The 20,113-nt window shown below is 54.8% G+C and overlaps 1 protein-coding gene across 2 annotated transcripts in view; it reads right to left on the bottom strand.

The window, feature by feature from the left end:
* Positions 1-339: 339 nt before the first annotated feature.
* Positions 340-20,113, bottom strand: part of RND2 (Rho family GTPase 2) — a 31,015-nt gene continuing 11,241 nt past the window's right edge. Inside the window, exons 1-4 of one of the 2 annotated variants that reach the window (XM_050935124.1) lie at positions 13,105-13,315; positions 11,036-11,145; positions 4,860-4,994; positions 340-1,836 (exon numbers count right to left, since the gene is read on the bottom strand). In XM_050935124.1, coding sequence (XP_050791081.1) covers positions 1,588-1,836; positions 4,860-4,994; positions 11,036-11,145; positions 13,105-13,192 — 582 coding nt within the window. In that variant the 5' untranslated portion in view covers positions 13,193-13,315 and the 3' untranslated portion in view covers positions 340-1,587. Of the gene's footprint in view, positions 1,837-4,859; positions 4,995-11,035; positions 11,146-13,104; positions 13,316-20,113 lie in introns of those variants that run through there. The other variant, XM_050935123.1, reaches the window with a different exon arrangement.

Below are 20,113 nucleotides of genomic sequence, written 5' to 3'. Positions count from 1 at the left end.
CTTGGGGCGGCAAGCCACTGGGGGCGCTCTGCCAGTGGCCGCGAGGGCGGCAGGCAGGCTGTCTTCGGCAGCGTGCCTGCGAGAGGTCCACCGAAGCCACAGGACCAGCGGACTTCTGCAGGCAAGCCGCCGAAGGCAGCCTACCTGCCGTGCTTGGGGCGGCAAAATGCCTAGAGCCGCCCCTGCATGCAGCCTAACATGCTGCTTCCCTCACCCGTGCCAGGCCCTTGTGTGAGTGTGAGACCCGGAGTGACGCCCCCAGGAACAAGATGATGGCCCCGGTTTGAGGGGCAGGGACCCAGTTCTGCTCCATTCATTAAAAAGCAAAAGCCAAGTGCCTTCTGTTTTCCACGACATTGTTTATTAGATTCCTGCAGCCCATCTACACAGATGGGCCCAGGCAAGGAGGTTGGTGTTTTTCCTTAAAGTGTCTGTGTGACATCAAGTCAAAGTTAAGCTTGTAGTCAAAGGCATTAGAGGACATTAGAAGCAATGAGAGGTGGCAGGAGCAGGCCAGTTACAGGGGGCTAGCAAGGCAGGATGCTCCATCCCTCCCACTGGTATAGTGGAGATGGGGGGCGAGGATATTTTTGAGTGTATTCAAACCAAACAAACACAGGCACCATGCAACATGATCTGCGGTTGGGAATGGCTGGAGAACAGGATTTGGATCGTTATTGCGGATTGCTTTGTGGGATGCTGCATGCTTCGGGGTGCAGCTGCCCATGGCCAGGCGCGATACAGATACTCGCCTGGCTCTCAGCTGCTCTACGCGCTCTCCCGAATCGCACCCGCTTGCTAAAGGGAACCACACTTCATGGGGTGCGTCTGCTGGGACTGACCTCTCCTCTGGGGCCAGGTCTCCCCCCAGGTATATCACAACTGTTTAAACAGAGTTTGGATGTAATTAAAGTGTCTTGGAAGGGGCAAATTATCTGTCTTTCACTTGGGGCTGACTCAAAATCTCACTGGGTTATAGTCCACCCCAGGGAGCCTTCCCTTCCCAGCTCACAGACCCAGATCTCCTACTTCCTACGGCGACCCTGCCTTATAGCCGGAGCCAGTCCCTTCCAGTGGTGAGTCACCAGCTGGGCACCACTGACTCACCTGCTGCTTTTGGTCCTAAAAGATTATTGGGCTATTACTTCTTCGGCCCAGCAACACTGTCACTGACAGTTCCCCCCACTTCTCCGGCCTCCGTTCCAGACCGCACCGCCTGTCCCCATGCGCACTGTGTGTAGTTACAGCCACACATACACAGGGAGATGTGTGTACAGGAGATTCACACACACACACACTCCTTTTCTTTACTTCATCACAGACTTTCCAGCACCTGAATGTTCCTCTGCTGAGCGGTTCCTTTATCCCAAGCAGTCAGCACAGCAACAGCCAATCCAGAAGTCTCCATGGTGAGGGGGTGACACATGCACCCTGATTTGCAGCTAGCGTGTCTCAGACCTAGAGACTAAAAGAAAAGCCTTGGGAAGGCAGGCTGGCTCCCGCAGCCAGTGCTGTGCCCTTGTCTAGGCCTGTTACCGTACAAAAACAAACAACACGCGCACACACATATTATTTACAGCCCATTTGTCACATGATGGAGCAGCTCTTGGCTCGGTCTTTCCTGATCTCTGTGTCATTCAACAAGTCCGTCCTGCTGGGCATCTGAGATGCCCGCTTCAGTCCCCGCTTGGAGTTGCTCCGCTTGAGATTCTTGTGCATCCTGTTGACGGAGGCCAGCGTGGTTACGTGGAAGACGTCCCGCACGCTGTTCTCGGAGACCTTGGAGGAGCATTCCACATAGGCCACTGCCCCCATCTGCCGTGCCAGCGTGCTGCCCTAGGAGTTGGGGAAGGGAGAGAAGTGTTTGCATGGCAGCATCCAGTCACATGGCATCAGCCTGTGTCTGCTGGCAGCTGCGGGCAGGAAGTGCAGCTCACTGAGGAACTGCTCTCTCGCAAGGCTAATTCGTCCCCTCTCCAAACAGTGAGAGCGCTGGGTACAGACAAGCCACCTGAGCAGCCAGCACTGCAGGTGCCAACGGGACGGCAGTGCCAGGCATGCTGATGTCAGGTGCCGGTTCACTGAGATCCCGGCTGTGGGCAGAATCAGCCTGCGACAGGCAGGAGGGCCCGTTCTCAGCTGTCAGGACAGCAAGGTGGCCTTCCCCCCGCCCCTCACTTGGTGTCTGAGGCGCAAGAGGGCTCGGTGCATATCCTCCCCCGAACTAGGCATTCAGTTACAGGTTCTTCACATTCCTGGCCCCCAGGCAGGCAGCATGGCCTGGGATTAAAGAACATGTAATGACTTACTCAACCGCCACCCAGGCCTCGGCCAGCTCCACGTGCCGGAGCTCTGCCATGCTGGACGCTCGTGCCCAGGCAGGGCCCCAGGAGCTCATGCGGGGCTGTGCCATTTCCTGGCCAGCCTCAACAAGCAGTAGGGCTGGGACTACGTTACGCACAGAGAGGCCAGCAAGGGAGGAATGGGGAGGGGGGGCATTTCTGTGCTCCTAGCGGAAGTTAGAGTCGCTCAGCTGTTGTGGGGAGACGAGGGACAGTAACTGCCATGCTCACCATGGTTAGATAATAAAGATAAATGGCACCTTAAACGAGTCCAACTGCCTGTGGGCAGTGAGAGAACAGGCTGGGTTGGGTTTCATCACCACCCACTTCTTACTACAAGAACATTTACTCCCCAAAACAGCTTCTATCTCCTCTCCATCCTTTGCTCCCAGCTTGCCCTGGTGCAAGGGCCCCAGAATTATCAGGCACTGGCTGTCCAGGCAGCATCCCATCTATTAGACCCTTCTCTTGTGATTGGCACATTATTACCATGAATTATTTGAGATTGGGGTCCCATTGTGCTGGGTATACAGTGTGAGACCCTCCCTGGCCTGTCAAATAGACAAAGGCTGGATTATTGTCCCCATTTTACAGGCAAGGAACTGAGGCCCAGAGTAGTAGAGACTTTTCCAAGGTCACCGTTGAACCAAGAGCTCCCCAGGCCAGTGCCTTAACCCCACACAGGCCCCATGGCAGACGGAACCCCTCCCCTCCAGTTCTGGATAGTGGACCCTGAACCCCTGCTGCCTAAAAGTGGGAATTTGCTCAACACTCAGCCAGAGACCTGGTCCTTAAATGACTAGAGCCCTGGCACTTAGAAGGGGCAGTGGGAGGACTTGTGAGCTGTGCATCTCCAACGTGTGTTTGTGTCACCATCGCAGCTGCCAGGCCTGCACCAACACCCCTGTGGTGAACCCAGAGGGGAAATCATCCCCCGTCCCAGTGAGCAACCTTGTGTCCTCAGCACAAGTTACCAGCATCATTTATCCCTCCCCTGCAAGCTGACGCTATGGCACCATAAACAGAGGACAGGTTTCAGCCCACAGCCCAACAGCTCCAAAGGGGAGGCCAGGAGGCTGCAGCCGGTGCAACGTCTCTCCCCCACCCACCAGCAACGCCAAAGCGATGAGGTTGAGGACTGAGCTCAGGGGCAAAGTGCTGCTGTCTCAGGCCTTGGCTGCACACAGTTGTGCCATTTAACCAAAGACAGGATGTTACACGGTGCAAACCGCGGTGTGGATGTGCCGATTTCAGTTTAAAGCAAGTTAATTTCAGATCAGTTTGCATCAGTTAGGAATTGGTTTAAGACAAACTGAACTAAACTGCTCTTGCACCAAAACACAGGCTCATGCACCGGTTTGCATCAATTTCGTTAAACAGATTGGAAAGGCTTCAGCAGGCCTTGCACTGCCCCCTGCACAAGGGTGAATTTTTCCTTTGGGGCTTTCACCCCCATTCACTCCATTGAAATCTGGCAGGTAAAGATGGTGCAGCCATTCCCATGGGTCTTGCAGAATTGGCAGCACTTCCTTGGAGAGGTTATCGGATACTGGTCAGCATGCGCCAAAGCAGCAGAAGGCAGGACTGAGTCCGTCTGTTATCACAACTCCTGCATGCTCTGGGGGAACATGTCACACCCAGGGATGTGTTCACACACCTGACAGCGAATGGCTCGTCCCATGGCCTGCAGGGCACCCGACCTGAGGGCCAGTCCCACGGTAATTGGGCAGTGGCCTCCTTGAAGGGGTGGCCTAATGCAGCAGGACGGAATGAAGCCCAGCCCTGGTGCTAAACGCACCCACAGATAGCAGCTTCCTCTGTCTTACTCACCGCTTGCTCCAAGCTGAGCTCTCATGATCAGAAGTAGAGGGTGTTGCCAGTTTGCGCAACAGCTTCCAACGGGCCATGATCTGCTCTGATAAGTGACATTCAGCACTAGGGCTCTGCCCCCACCTAGTCACTAAACGCTGGCTTGTGGCTTTCACTCCCCCAGGGCTGCAGCAGCCGCAGCCGGCCCAGCAAGTCATCCTTATCACCAAGCAGCAATAGGAGAGAGAACTGCAGCCTCATTTCCCAGCCTGGAGAAAGAGCTTCCGGAAGCCCTCCCACCTTAGAGCAGACCCCCTCCCCGCTGCCTTAACCACCCACTTTATAGGCGAGAGCAAGTGTCTTCATCACCTTCTAGGAAAGTAATTTTAGCTGTTAGGTGCTAACCAGAAACTGACGCCAGAGTAACGGCTCCTGGGAGGCGCCTGCAACCTGAATATTCAGTGACAGCGCTAAGAATATACCCAGCCTGCGTCGAGGGCAGAGAGAAGAGCGTCTGTGAGCCAGGGCTGCCTGCTCCATCGAGCCTGGGTCAAACCAGCTCTGGCGCAGGCAGAGAGAGTCCTGCGCAGACAGTCCCTGGCACAATGGACGGGAGCTGGGCTGCCTGCCCTGCACCAGTTGGGCTGCCTGTGGCTAGCAGGACGTAGGGCATTCCTCCCCCGCCCCAAGTCCCCTGGAGAAGCACACCTGCTCGTGTGTGACGGGGATGAGGCGCTGCTTGGAGAGCTCCCGGAGGGTGTTCAGATCTGTCCGCATGTCCAGTTTGCAGCCAACCAGCACGATCTTCGCATTGGGGCAGAATTCCTGGGTCTCCCCTTGCCACTGCGGGAGAGAGCAAAGCAGGGGCGGGGTGAAATGGCAGCTCACAGGGCTCTCCCCCACCCCACCTTCATCCTTGCAGCTGGACAGCCGCCCGGGAAACAGCAGGAGCCAGCAAGGGGCATTAGCAGACTCTTAGCCCTTCGGGCACAGCCCCTTCCGGCCAGCAGGGGGGCATAATGGGGGCACCTCAGGAAAGCAGGCAAGGGCAATCATAATAGTGCTTTGTATCGGACACGTCTCCAGCTCCACTCCCTGACCAGAGCCAGGGAGAGAACCCAGGAGTCCTGGCTCCCAGTCTCCTGCAACTCCCCTGCTTTAACCCACTAGGGTCTACTTCCCTCTTGAAGCTGGGGACAGAACCCAGGAGCCCTGGCTCCCCGTCCTTGCCCTCCCACATCCCCCAGCATGGCTGCCTGGGCAGTGTATCCTAGGACCCCCCTGCACGGTCAGCACAGAAAGGAGCTCTTTCCACAGTCTGATCTCAGCCAATGAAGACCAGTCCCACATTTCGTCCCCTTTTCAATGACAAGAACCTCAAGGCCCCATCACTGGAGCCGCGTTCCACAGGGACAGAGCGCTGCTTTCAGCAGGTTATCTGCAGCTGGCTGGCAGGAGGCTCCCCAGAGACCCCAGGCAGCTGCAGCTGACAGGCCCCTTCCCCTCCCTCCCCCCCGCCGCCCACTCTGGCCTTCAGTTAGCAGCAGCTGGCCCCCACCCCAGCTTCCCTCAGGGAAAAAAGAAAATTCTTCTCTGAACCACCAGCTCCATCCTCACCCTCCGCTCCCTGGCTCGGCTTGATACCAGCCAGCCTGCAAATTACAGACCGGCACCGGACTCCCAGTGAGGGAGAGGCCTCAGCCTTCTCTAGGCTGCACGCCAGGGCCCTGAGCCATGCTGCTGCCACCCCTGCCCCACTGGACGGGGGGTTCAGAGACCCCATTCCTCAAGCCTCCAGAGTGGTCAGTGCCACTTGCCCAGCACCCGAGTGGGAACAGGGCTCCGCAGTCGGGGCAGGTCCCTCTGCAGCTGGGAGGGAAGGGAAAGTATCTGTATGCCGAGGCCTGGTCCCCAGAGGGCCAGGGCTCAAAGCCAGCTGGAGAGGCCAGGCATGATGGAGACTGCCCAGGTAGCGAACAGGTCACCTGGGCAAAGGGCTACCCAGGGTTGGTCTGAACACAGCTGGCCACACGCCTCCTGGAGGACGGCATACAGCCCTTGTGAGCGAAGGGCCCACCTCACCCTGCCAGTGTTACCCAGCCAGCAAGGGCCTGGCTCCAGCTCACAGGTGCTTGGAGGCAGCTTCTCCAGAACCCAGCACCCTCGCACGCAAACCTGGGTGCATTTCTCCCTCCCGCACTCTCTGACCCAGCTCCCTCAGGGGCCGCCAAGCCAGCCTGACTGGCAGATCTCCCTGAAAGCCAAGCTGTGATGCAGTAGGGACTGTCTGTGTGGGGAGTGGGAGAGCAGGGGAGGACTTTAGGGGATGGACGATGCCAGGGCCTGTAACCTGAGCTAGGTAAGGGAGGGGAAAGGTCAACACCTTTGCCCGGGAAGGGGACAAAGGAAGGGAGTGGCAGGAGGGAAGCAGTTTGAGTTTGGGCTTGGGGCTGGATGGGCAGAATTCAGGGTATCCTAGCTAGGATCCAAGCACCCTGAAAGCCCAGAAGGACTCGGTGGAGGGGTCCTGACTGTGCCTGCAAGCCCTGCTGTAACCTGTGTTCCTGTTGTCCAATAAACCTTCTGTTTTACTGGCTGGCCGAGAGTCACTGTGGGTCCCAGGAAGAGGGGTGCAGGACTGGACTCCCCACACTCCGTGACACAAGCTTACAGCAGCACAGAAACCGAAACAAGCAGATTGGCCCAATATGCCTCCACGGTTACCGTGGAGCGAGTTTGCGTGGGCACTTGGTTCGGAAGATGTGTCCCTAGCCCGATGCAGCTGACAGGGGTTTACCCTGCCAGGGCAGGAGCCCCAGCAACCCCAAATCAGCGGCACAAGGAGGGGGACTGATGTCAAAGAGGCCCGGGGACCATGAGACACGGGTGTGTGGAGGGAAGGGGTACGCAAGATTGCACCTGGATTCGCTGAAGCTAGACACACCGGAGGGGACTTGGCCGTATCTCATTACAAGCGCTCAGCCAACGCACATGCTGGGAGTGGCTGGGTACCTGGAGACCAGGATGGGAAAACACAGGGACAGTCGCCTTTTGAATCTAACGCGAGGCTTTAATGGGATGGGGCTGGGACAAGCTGCAAAGCCCACAAGCTGCACAGCCCATGCCGTTGCCAAGCTGGGGGCACAGCTGTTCGGAGGGTGATTAGCTCACCAGGGCACGTTATTGACTGTCACAGGCAGGGAATTAGCAGAGAGCCCCCTATTCAAGAGACACTCTGCTCACTTGTTGCAGATGTGCCTTGCAGACCTGCGAAGCCTAAGCTCCCATTCCTCACGTCGGCCCCAGGAGGCCACTTTTGGGCTTAACTATGGAGAAGTAATGACCACGCAGTCTGGTGCGCAGATCTGGCACTTCAAAGGGTGCCCCAGCTGAGGCCTCTGCACCACTGTTTCCAAGACCCCGCAGTCAGCAGGGAGCTATTTGCACAGCAAACACGGAATTGGTTTGCAGTTAGGAGCCATCAAAGCCCGTCAGACTTCAGAACACAGCCATGGCCAGTGGCCTTAGGAACTGGGAGCCCTGGAAGGAACAAGCTAGGGCATCGAACGGCCATTTCCTCTGCTCTAACTGGCAGCTTCTGAAGCTCCAGCGTGCAGCTCAGTGGCTGCAGCAGAAAATAAAACCATCTCTGTGACTGCTCTGCCCCCCACCCCTCTCCAAAGAAGATCTGTCTAGGTCGCTCTTGCTGTGATCTCGAGTCAGCTACCTGGCTACGTGCTCAGTGCTGGGAGGTGCAGCCAGACAGTGAGCAGAAACTCCCAGCATCTCAACTCATCCAGCCTTCACTCAGAACTAGCAATATCCTACTAGAGGAGCTGATGGGAAAATATACCAGGAAATTAAAAAATGACTTGGAGCCCACGGTCTGATGAAAAAAATATATGGCTCAGAATAGCACCGGTTTCATTCTGCGAATGTCAAGACAGAGCAGCCACAGCTGGACTTGGGGAGAGAGAAAAACCATCTATTCCACCAGGAGAGTGGGGCGCAGTGTTTGCTTCCCCACAGACTGTCCACACCTGTGGCCAGGGACACACACAGCCTCTGTGCTGCTCAGCAATTCCACTGCACCAGCAGCTGATTGCACAGCTCACGGGAGATTCCACAGTCTCCGACATCACTGCAAGTTGCCATGACTCAGACTTCTGATGGCAGGTGCCTAAAATTCCTTTGTAGCTTGAACGCAAACATCAGCATTCTTCCAGGGGATAGAGATCCCGATCCCGGAGACACTGGAGTAGCAGGATCACCCAAACTAGGCTCCAAACTACTGCAGCCCTGAAATGACACACACTCCCCTGCACTGGAGAGAGAGGGGCCTGATTCTGGTCTGCAACCAGGCAGAAGTTAACCTGCATGAGGCAGATGCTGGAGAAGGGCACACAGGGACTGGAGTTTGCCGTAGGTCCCACGCACAGGGCTGCACTACCAAGACCTGTCAGGATTAAGGCAGTGCACCATGAAAGCCCAGGCTGTATAAACTAGCAAGCTGTTTGTTTGGATTCTCTCAGGTGGCTCCTTCCCCCTCAGTGCAGCATGCTGTTTGTATAATCTAAGGCTCTACGAATGAAACGCTCATTCAGGTTTTGCATCCTAGGCATCAGATGGACAGAGATAATAAAGATTCCTCTGCTGAATTAGCATCTTGATCCAGGGCTGGAATAGACAGCTTTATTATCCTTACTTATTTGATATCAAAAGCTAAACCTTATTTCCACTTCATGGCGTCTCAGGCGTTCTCCTCACCTCTGAAGGCTGCAAAACCTGCGCCAAAGGAAACAAGGCATCTACTCAGAGGTACTTAGAAATCCCTGGTGATTCAGGGTTTATTTTCAGTTGCCGTATCAAAAAGACTGCCTAATTGTATTTGAGGCATCTGGGAAGGCTGTGCGTGGAAGATTTTGCATTTAACAGCGCAGGAATGTCTGCAGACAGAGCCATAAATAAATGCCAGCTCAAGACAGTTATTAGTGGGTTTCTTGCTCATTAAGGTAGAAGTGATTTGCTGTTGCTATTATTCTGCAGATCCTTAAACTGGGCAATGAGTCTCCTTACTGTCCGCATGCAGCCTGCCGCCCTCTGAACAGAGAGAGTCAGATCCAGGGAGCTGCTTTGGATTCAAACACTGAGCCACTGACTGAGTTGTTAAAGGGTCTTTGTCCCACTCGCCAGAATCTCGCAGTCCCAACCCCACCTCCCAGTGCTCCCTATCAGTAGCAACAGCTGAACAAGAGGCATTTGCTTCAGCTCAGCAGTTGGCCAAACTCTGGGGGGTCACCAGGCCAGACACTACAATGTGACTTATTCAGAAGCCAGAGTCTGGGCCAGTCCAGTAACTTGGGGCTTGTTAGCAGGAGCAACAATAGATTTGTTTATGACCTTTCACTCCACAGGACTCCAAAGTGCTTTGCAAAGCCGGTATCAGTCCCGGCGCCCCTCTGGAGTGGGACAGAGCAGCTATTTCACAGAGCACAGCAAGGGCGCACTGCAGTGAGAACCTACTGGAAATTGCAGGGGGAGTCTCAGTCGACGGAATGTAATAGCCCATCCGAGTCTGGCCAGGATGCTGGGGTAACAGGAAGTGCTATCAGGTCACAGATGTGGGTTTTGCAGCTCACCAGAAAGGAGGCTGCTCCAACAGCATGATACCCGTAAGCAAAATTCTGGGTCATTGGGTCACTCAGTGCTAACTCAGAGGGAAGTGCTTCCCCAGCTCCGTTCCCTGCAGTGTGTGGGTTCTCCCTGGTAGCCTCACAACTCTGCACCACATAGCGCATGCAGGTCTGCTGACGTTCTACCCAAAATCTGTTATTCCTGGGTAGCTCTAAAGATCTGACATACTATTACCAGCCACACAGAACAGCTTTGCTGGAAGGTGCTAAACTGCCACCAGACAAACCTCTCTGGCTGCTAGTGGAGAAGCTTGACCGGTCAGCTCAGATTTATGCTGCCAGATGCAGGCAGCATCCAAGTGGCCATGGACCAACCGTGGCCCTCTGCACCTGGGCTGGCCTGTACCCTCGTGCCAATTCATCTTATTCTCACACAGGTCTGAGATTCAGTGGCACAGCTGATTATGTTTGTTGTCAGTCTGTGGGGAGTTGACCGCTGCCCTCTCCATGGTGCATACAATGACCCGAGGGGGACTGAACCAGCTAACGAACTCCCCAGTCACAAAAAAAATGGGCACCGGAGACCACTTCTCGACTCTGCCGTGAGCTAATTCCTAGCACGCTGGCTTCTGGGGGTGCTAACCAGGGCTTTGAGATGCACAGCGCTTTCCGAGGTCTTCATTAAAAACAGAACACCTGCCAAGCCACCCCACTCCTACACAAACGCCCCCCTTCTCCAGCCCTCCAGAAGCTGCATTATTCATATGGGCTCCTTTCTGCTGCAGCCCAGGTGGGGGGAGGCAGTAGCTGCTGTCAAGAGCAAGGATGAGAAAAGTGACCTCCGACCTGGCTCACAGCAGGGGACTGGCCCCTCCAGAAGGGCACAGGTATCAGGAAACTCACTCCAGGAAAAAGCTGGTCCTTTCCCAGGTAGTGTGAGGGGCTGGGAAGCGCACAGGGTGAGCAAATGTGCCCAGGGCATCTTGCCCCACCACTCAAGGCCCTGTCCCTGCAAGTGGAGAGCCTGACACCATTCTGAGCTGGGTGTTAGACAATGGCCAGGACATGCTGCCAGACCTAGAGGGTTAACAGGGCATTCACCTGGCCCATGGCAATGCCCTGACCCCATTTCCACTGGCCTCGGGCTACAAATTCCCAGAGGAGCAGCACGCCTCTGGAAGTGGCACCCTGGGCTGTATTGGCACAGCTGCTTCACGGGACAGCGGCCATGACAGAGCATTGGACACTGACCTTCTTGAGTACACTGTCCAGCGTCTCTGGGCGGCTGATGTCAAAGCAGATGAGCACGGCATCCGAATCGGGGTAGGCCAAGGGGCGGACGTTGTCATAATACGCTGAACCTGCAACAGAGAGAGGGAGGCGAGCCGTTAGTGGAGATATGTTCCACACCCCTGGAGCCAGACTGTCAGCTTTTCCTGGAGCCTGGTGAGGGCAGGGCCTGTTCGCTCTCCCAGGCACAGCTGATGGTGAGATTGCTACAGAACTGCCCAGGCAATATAATCAATGCCAATCACTCTGGGTTTATGGACAATAGAACCTGTCAATCTAATCTGATTTTTTTTGATGAGATTACAAGTTTGGTTGATAAAGGTGATAGTGCTGATGTAATTTACTAAGACTACTGTAAGGTGTTTGACTTGGTACCACACAACATTTTAATTAAAAACTAGAATGAAATCAAATTAACATGGCACTTCAAATGGATTAAAAGCCTGCTAACTGATAGATCTGAAAATGTAACGACTTGAGCAGGTGTTTCTCTAGTGGGGTCCTGCGGGGATCAGTTCTTGGCCTTGCAGTATTTAACATTTTTATCAATGACCTGGAAGAAAACATAACATCACCACAGTCAGCCAGATTCCCCCTTCTTTTTGGTACATAAAAATGTGCCGTGTTTGGAGAATAGGCCATAAATAGAGGAACTCCGATTTTGTATTCTGCAGGATTTCTGACAGAGCTGGCCGGGTGCGTGCACTGCTACCCACCCACCCAGCCCTCAAATGCAAGTGTCAGCCATTAAAGTCAGCATCTCATCATGTTTTTATTTGAAGTGCATTCTGTGTGCGATTGTAAATGCCTCAGTAAACAGCAATGGAGCAATCAGCTCACTGCTACTTAAAAACACTGTTACAGTTTTATATTTGGCTTTACAATGGCTTAAGCTTCCGGGAGGGGTGAGCAGCTGCTGTTCATTTATGAAATGGGGAAGCAGAGACACCGAGTCCTTGTTGAATTCACTATTCTTTTTTCCTCTTTCACCAAAAAAATCTCCCACCCCGAGGGTGCGGAAACAGGACATGCTTCCTGTCGGCAGCCCCTTGGGAATACTCTTGGCCAGCACTTTCCCACTGTGCGGGAGGGAGTCTGAGCACCCAGGCCTGGTGTCAAATGGCCCCTTGATGGAGCGCAGCGCCCGATAAATTATGGATGATGACAGTTATTTCCGGAAGGGTGAGAGGAGAATAGGCTAATTCTCTGCCGGAGTTTCTGGCCATGAGAATCTAGCTCTCCTCCCCCATCACTGGCTAAGAGAAGGCTCCGCCATACGGGCCGGGACGCATAGCGCCAACCGGGAGCTTGGCAGACAAGAGGACAAGGCCCTGCCCCAAACTGCCTCCCATTGAAATATCCGGGGAAAATAAACCACCCGGAACAGGGTTTCCTCGTCTGCGTGGACAGGCTGAGCACAGAGACCTATTGATTTCCTATTCAGCCCTGGAAAGGGAAAACATTCTGATCTCCCCATCCCCTGACACAGCAGGCAGACTCCCCCAGCACCATCAGGGCTCAATGGCTTTCAGCGAATCCTAGCAGAACACACATGCTAACCGTGCAGAGCCCTCCCACTATCACAGAGCAGGACACATCAACTCCGCCCAGCCAAGGCCATGCCAGAACCCAAGACCAGCCCCACAGGTGCTGTGCATGGCTGCCATCTGCTCGCTGGTGGAGTGCTGCATGCGGAGGCCTGGTACTGAAACACAACAGAGTCGTGGGCTGCATGTTAGAATCCCCTGAACCATGGAGAGGAGGTCAACAGATCACGGTCAGAAAGTGCAGTTCCACACGCCAACAGCCCAGTGAGCGTTCAGGAAACCTAGAAGGCTGGGGATGGGGAACCAGACAGGACTCAGCTCACTACACACCGTAGAGACAAGGCGGGTGAGGTAACATTTCCACTAGTGAGAGAGACATGCTTTCCTTGCCCACCTTGTCTCTCTCATGCTTGTGACCAACACAGCCACAAGAACACTGCAAACTGCACAAATTAACGGACGCTGTTACCGAGCATGTCTTACCCAGAGCCAGAGCTGCAGCGATAGGACGTGAGGGAGCTGGGGATGGGATTGTGTAGAGGGAGCAGCTCCTGACAGCTCCACGGTGCATCTGTTAATCTCAGACGTCCTCCGCTCATCAGGGTCAGATCTGTCCCAGAGTGATCCCCATCTGGGGAGGGGTATCCCATGCTGGGAGCCCAAAATGCCTTGAGCCTGATTTTCCAGAAGTGCTGAGCACTCAGGATTCCTGGGGACTAGAGGAATTCAGACTCACTGCAAAATTCAGCATAGGGTGGCCCTAGCCTACCCGGCTCCAGCACAGGGCACCCACTTCTGAGCAATCTGACTCAGATGCTCCTGTCTGGGCCAGTTAAGGCGCCTGGCCCAGGAGGGAAAGTCACCAGCAGCCTGCACAAGAGAGCCCCCTGCACATTGCACCTAGAAGCTAGAGGATGCCCAGCCAGCGCCCCACTCACTACACCAAAGCAGCAGGGCAAGCCAGCCGCCTGTGCTCCCACCTGCCATAACTGCCCGAAAGCCCGGCCTGCTCCTGGCATTCCCAGTGGGAAAGGGCTGTGGGAGCACTCTGCTCTTGTCTGTGGAGGAGGCAGCCAGCATGCTGAGAAAGCAGCTGAAGCCCCCAGAACGCTGCAACCTGCAGATCCATCCGGAGAATCCTGACCCAGCCTTAGGCCCGAATCACCTTGTCTGTGGCTGGCAGATCTGGCACCAGCAAATCCCTCCTGTTCCCAGCTGTCCCCGGAGCACAGAGCGGACCCCACACCCACTGAGACGGAGACTGCTGGTTAAGGTAGCCAGAGCCCAGAAGGGCTGAGCTCTACTAGGCAGCCAGTTTCCAGACCCCTCTTCCAAAGCCAGTTCGGCAGCTCAGGCTCTAGCACAGTCCAGGCAAGGATAGCCACAGGCTCTGCGGTCAGAGCAGGTCACGGGGCCCTCCCCGCTGCAATAGACATGGGACCCAGCACAGATCTCTGTGCACTCAGAAAGGAGCTTGGACAGAGTCTGTATAGAGACATTATCCCCCTGTGTGGGCAGGACTGCACCCTTGCCCCCCTGGGCAGGAGGGCCTCCATGACACCCTGCCCCACACATCCCCTTGTTAGAGCTCCCAAGTTTTAAATAAAGGCCTCCGGATGCCTCCTTCCCTCTTCCAGTCTGAGCATCTTTCCCTTTTGTGCAGATTTCGGCTCCTCTGAGCACAGTCATTGCTACAGCAAAGTGTATCATAGCAACATGCCATTTCCTGCAGCGGATCCCACAGGGCTGTGGAGCACACCTGGCCGGGCAAGGATGCTGGGTAATGGAGCATGAGCACAGCCCTTTATTTAGTCTGTGCACCACCGGCAACGTCACTACCCTCCCGAGTCACACACGTTTCGGCAGCTTCTCCGGCCGCGTGAGCATGTGCTCGCTGTTCAGGGGCTGCCAGGGTAGTGGGGGCTTCTGCTGATGGGGAGGAGGCTCCAGACCAGAATGGCCTTTGCACTCCCTGACATGCTGCTCCCAATTCAGGAGCTTGAGAAAGGCACAGAAGCAGAGTTTGGAGTCACACCCGCGTCACTCCTGGCTGGTCCAGAAACCCACCAGCTTTCCAGAGTTCATTACAGCCATGAACAGCAAGGGCTGGAGCAGACGCTGCCTGCCCGAGGAGCCCCGAAGCCAGAGGTGTTCTGAGGCAGAGCAGAGGTGGGGCTTGGTTTCATATCTCCTTAAAACCCAGACTTTCCAACGGTCTTTCGGGAAACGACTCAAATTCGCCTGGGGGCTGTTTTAGAATTTCTGCAGCCAACACTTTGTTAAAGGCCCTGGTTCCCCCAGCACCGACTCTGGCTTTGATTGGCTCGCTGACCACTCTACGCCTTTCAAAGATTCCAGCGAGACGCCCTGGAGACCTACGGTTTAGCGCTTTCAAAAGCACGCACGGACTCGTGGGTCTGTGGAGCCGACCTGCCAGGACTGCCTAGGACATACTCCCTTTTGGATCCAGGTCTGCAGGAAATAAGATAGATTGGCATCTATCCATGATTAAAGAGAGAGAAAACTAGACTGAGTCAGTCCCCAAAGTCACTGTCAAAAATAAAATGAAGCGTCTGAAATTCGGAGGTGAATCGCTCCTCTCCCTTAGCAGCACCATGCCAGGGCTGCGACTCAGCCAGGGATTCATTCTCCTCTTGTTGGACAAGGTGCTGTTGCCTTTACACTCAACAGTGCTATGCTTCATTTGTTGCGTCTCAGCTGTTCTGAGCGATAACGAGACTCGAGCACGGGGCCCCTTCAGCCAACACTAGCACGTTCCAAGCTGGGACACTGAATATGGATGCAGAGCCCCAGGCGGCTGGGCAGGAGGCCCCCACCAGCTCCAGCTTACACAGCACAGAAAGCTGCCAAGGGGCCTGAATCTTTGAGCCTCACACTCTACCCAGAGGATTCACTATAAACTGTTCCTCCAGAACCCACAGATGCTGCAGTGCATCCTGGAGTCCTGCCAAGAACGTCCTTTCCAGGGCCGGCTCTAGCCATTTCGCCGCCCCAAGCACGGCGGCACGCTGCAGGGGGCGCTCTGCCATTCGCCGGTCCTGCGGCTTCGGTGGACCTCCCACAGGCGTGCCTGCGGATGCTCCACCGGAGCCGCGGGACCAGCGGACCCTCTGCAGGGACGCCTGCGGGAGGTCCATCGGAGCCGCCTGCCGCCCTCCCGGCGACTGGCAGAGTGCCCCCTGCGGCGTGCCACCCCAAGCATGCGCTTGGTGTGCTGGGGCCTGGAGCCAGCCCTGGTCCTTTCCAGAGCAAGGCAGCAGCTCCAGCCAGCTCCCTGTGCCGAGCACAAGCCAGCCCACAGACTGCAGAGTCTGCGGAGAATGCTCCCCCTTCACTAGAAGGATCCCAGCTCCCAGGCACTGGGCGAACAAGCCCACTAGCTGAGCACCCTCAGCCTCCGCTTTGTGCGGGGAGGGGGCTCGGCTCGTTTTTCTCGCCTGGTGCTCACAGAAGGCCCTGGCTCTGTGCAGAGGGTTCACACCACTTCTGCCAGTCCTGGCATGGCAGCAGGCTATGTAACGCTCCATCTCCACTCCCAGCTCAGATCACACATGGGAAACCATGTGGCCATAGCTGTATATAACACCCAGCTTCCCAGCCAGCACCTTGCACTGCAGGATCTTCAGCACATCGGGAACATGTAACAAGGCAGACACAGCGACCCTGCAGCCCCACCCCTCTGGGCAACATTCTCACCTTGCTTTGCTATAGGAACCAGATGGGAGATACTGCTTGGCCCTTAGCTAGGCAGAGGATTCATTTTCTAGCCGCAAAGGCTGTGAATACACAGGAGTGACTCTGATAAACACCCTTCCCGGCAAACATCCTCCCAGGCTGGCTGGGAAGCCCTGGGCGTTTTGGGGATGGATGAGGACTAGCCGAGAACAAAGCTCTGCCTTAAGAACAAGCACAGCATTCAATCACAGCCTCGCCAATCCAGCTGCTTTACAATTCCGAGTGCTACAATCCCTGAGTTAATATTACGTGAAGTGCCAGCTAACTGCAACTGCTTTCCTGATTAGTCACTGCCCCAGCAGGTCCAGCGAGGATGGAGGTGTTAATAAATAATAGGAGATTTTATTCATCCTGTGAAAATCCCAACATGCTTTACAAACGCATGGGATAAAGGAATACTTCACCTAGCCTGAGGGAGGGCTGGAAGACAACAGCGATATGCCAGCACACAGCAAATCTACACAGTCCTTTGGGACAGGGAGTAAAGGAGGACAAGACTGAGGAAGGATGGTCAGAGCACCAGTCCGGGGCTTAGGAAACATGAGTTCAGTTCTCTTCTCCACCACAGACTCCCTGTGACCCCAGACCAGTCACCGAGTCTCTCTGCCTCACCACTGGGATAACAGCCCCGCTTTCCCAGAGAGTGAGCGAGGGCAGATGCATGAAAGATTCAGAGGGGTGAGACAGCGACAGGGGCCAGGTAAGCGCCTCGGAGACTGAGGACGGCCGACTGCGATTTCCCCAGTGGGACCGACGGGACCGACCAGGTGGGATCTGTGACATCCACATGTGGGCAGGAGCTCATCAGCACAATGCCCCCTAGCATCACCCCAGGGCAGTCCTCTGCACCTATTCAGAGGGAAGAGCACCCCCTGCTGGGGAAAGACCACTTCCTGCAGCACCCAAGTTTCCCCTTGGGGGTCTCCCAGCCAACTGTGCTCTGAGCATAGCCCTGGACAAGGGTCTATCCCAAGGTGAAGGGCTGCACGGGGGCAGGGAGGTGGAAAGAGCAAATACGTGGACGAGCTCTACCAAGTTCACAGCCTTTGCCTGCCAGAGCAGAGGCAGCACAGAAGGTGGCGCGGAGTGAATTTACAGATGCCAGTCAGGTGGCATCCAGCTTTCTGCCACGGCAGCAGCCTGGGAACACCTCTGCCAGGTACAGAGCTGCACAAAGGAGCAGGACTGGGCCCTGGGTGCCACTGACTGAACTTGCAGCCTCCTCCATGACACAGCCATGCACTGGGGAGCAGCAAGCCACATCTCCCTGCTGCGTGAGGGCAGGATGTTCTTCTGGCTGCACCAAGTAGCCCACGAATGGGATACGAGCAGAACAGGGAGGGAACATGACGCTCCAAGGCAAGCCTGAGGAAAGTGTGCTTCATGCATACCACCCTTCTGGGCTGCTGGCCCCTCCTCACCCTGCTAGCACTCCTCAGCTTTGTCTACAAGGAGAATTCACAGAGACAAGCCTGAACCCTGTGTAAACACAGTGTAAACCCCTTACTGTTTCCATCCAGTCCAGGTCAGCAGATGCCACCACCTGTCTGGCCCTTCCTTGCTCCCTTCCTGCCCTCTGCAAAATCCTGCAATACACTAGCCTGAGCAAAGCCTTTCTGAGCAATAAATGCAGTTGGGTTTTTCTCTCCCGCATCCACCTTTGTGCTTTGAGGTGTCCTTGAATGGAGCCTCCTGCAGCAGGCAGCTCATCTGCATGAGAAAGGCACAGATCGTATATAACAGCCCCGCTATTGTCCCCCTCCCAGGACCTGTCCAAGAGGAAGTAAAGGAGTGTAAAAGACCCTGGACTGAAAACCTGACAGTGAATGAAAGGGACAGAAGTGGCAGCCTTCCCAGAAGGCTTTGGTAAACAACGGCCAGGCCAGTCCCCATGGGGAGCTGGGAACCGGCCAGCTGATTTTCTAAGAAATGTTTGGTGCCACTTTCTCTGCAGATGCACTGAGAGGGGGATGCCCTCCCATGTCTCCTGGCAGCTACCGAAGGCCAGCTGAACACAGGGAGAGTGCAGGGAAAAGCAGCCCAGCCTTCAAGAGCTGGTTAAACAGCCTTGCGAGGACATGCCTAGTCCCTTTGTACCTCCCAGTACAGAGTGTGGGGAGGTTTGGGGCGTTGCATGCTCAGAGACTTTACTATTTGTCTGTAAAAGGCCCAGCTGGCATTTACAGGAAGCAAGTATGTCATGGGAATCCAGCCACTAGCCTTGCCAGCTTGGGATGGGCCCGGCCCTGCAGAGATCCCTTCACTGAGAAGTGTGGGCAATGCCCGCCAACAGCTACATGAATCCATGTGCACCAACTGCAGACACATCCCCAGATCCTTTACTTCAGGGACTGGCCCGAAAACAAAGCACTCAGCTACTGGTGATGCTAACCATTGGGACTGGGAGCTTTTTCTGTCCCACTCTCTGGAATTCCTTCAGATGCATCTTCCCATCTCAGGAATACGCCTGCTTCCAAGCTGTGCCTCCAGTGGAAAAGCCATCCAGTCAGAGCCATGGGAATGGCACTTTGTGCCCTCAGAACCCCATGACACCACAGGCCCATTTTTAACAGGGGCATTGTACACACCATTTAATAAAAGCTTCACAAGAGAAAGGTTGTTCTTTAGATAGCACCAGCAACCTGACCGACTCTTTGCAGAGGTGTGGGAAGGCAAGGTCCCTGCCCGAACAACTTTACAATCCTTAAACTATAGAGAAAAATAGCATTTAAAGAGAACTGGCTCGATGTCTCTGGAATATGCCAGAGCAGAATATTTAAATGTCCCACCTCTTTATAGCTAGAACTGATGGGCAATATAAGCAGAAGGCTAAGAAATTAGCTACTGCAGCTTTTTAATACAGCAGTAGCTGTCAAGTCAGGAAGATCTGAGCTTTTTTTCCACTGGCTCAGAGATCAGCTTCGTTCTCCTGATCTGAAACAAGCCCCATTCCCCCTGAATAAAAGTCAGAGGAATTTCTTGTCAATTGATTCGCAGGCAGCGGTGATATTCCTGAGCAGATTGCTGAGTGCCCTCCTGACCCCAACTCAGCTGGGCACAAAGAGAGGTCCAGGATCCATGACCCCAGCCTAGCTGCTCATTGTGTGCAGTGGTTGATAATGCAGTCCCTTATTTCAAGCAGTGACATGGTGTACATCCCAGTTCAGGCAGAGAGCAAAGAATTCTGGTGACAAACCCAGGTGAGCCAGCAATCAGGGCCCTGCTAATTGGGATAGCATGACAACAGTTGAGCAGCGAGGAAGCCCAAAAGCATCCACCAGAATCCAGACCAGGGATGTTAGCAGCACAAGTGGCACAATGCAGCAACTACTATTCTTATCAAAGATAAAGGTCAATGGCACCAAAAGTGAAATGGATCTAGTGAAACAAGGGAGAACAGAAGCAAGAACACTCCAAGCTCCACCCTGCTCCCCAGCTGCAGCTGGAGGCAGGCAGTTCCATGTCTGCAGACAAAATGCAGTGTTTGTACCTGGCCCTTCTCTAGCATTTTTCACCCAGAGATCTCAAAGCCCTTCACAAAGTCTTGTTATCCCATTTTATTTATTTCTTGGCACTTAAAACAAGCCAGAGGATGTTTATCTGCTGCTCTGGGCACCCTAACGTTATTAAAAGCAACAATCCAACATAAAGAAACCCAGCTGCAGCCGACCTCCTCATCAAAATGCCACCCCCAACACAACCAAACAAGCAGGACTTTCCCAACATGCTCCTGCGG

This window comes from Gopherus flavomarginatus, chromosome 25 (genome assembly GCF_025201925.1).
Source record: "Gopherus flavomarginatus isolate rGopFla2 chromosome 25, rGopFla2.mat.asm, whole genome shotgun sequence".
NCBI lineage: Eukaryota > Metazoa > Chordata > Testudines > Testudinidae > Gopherus > Gopherus flavomarginatus.
Note: the sequence above shows the minus strand (reverse complement) of the source record. Positions and strands in the feature narration are given on the sequence as shown.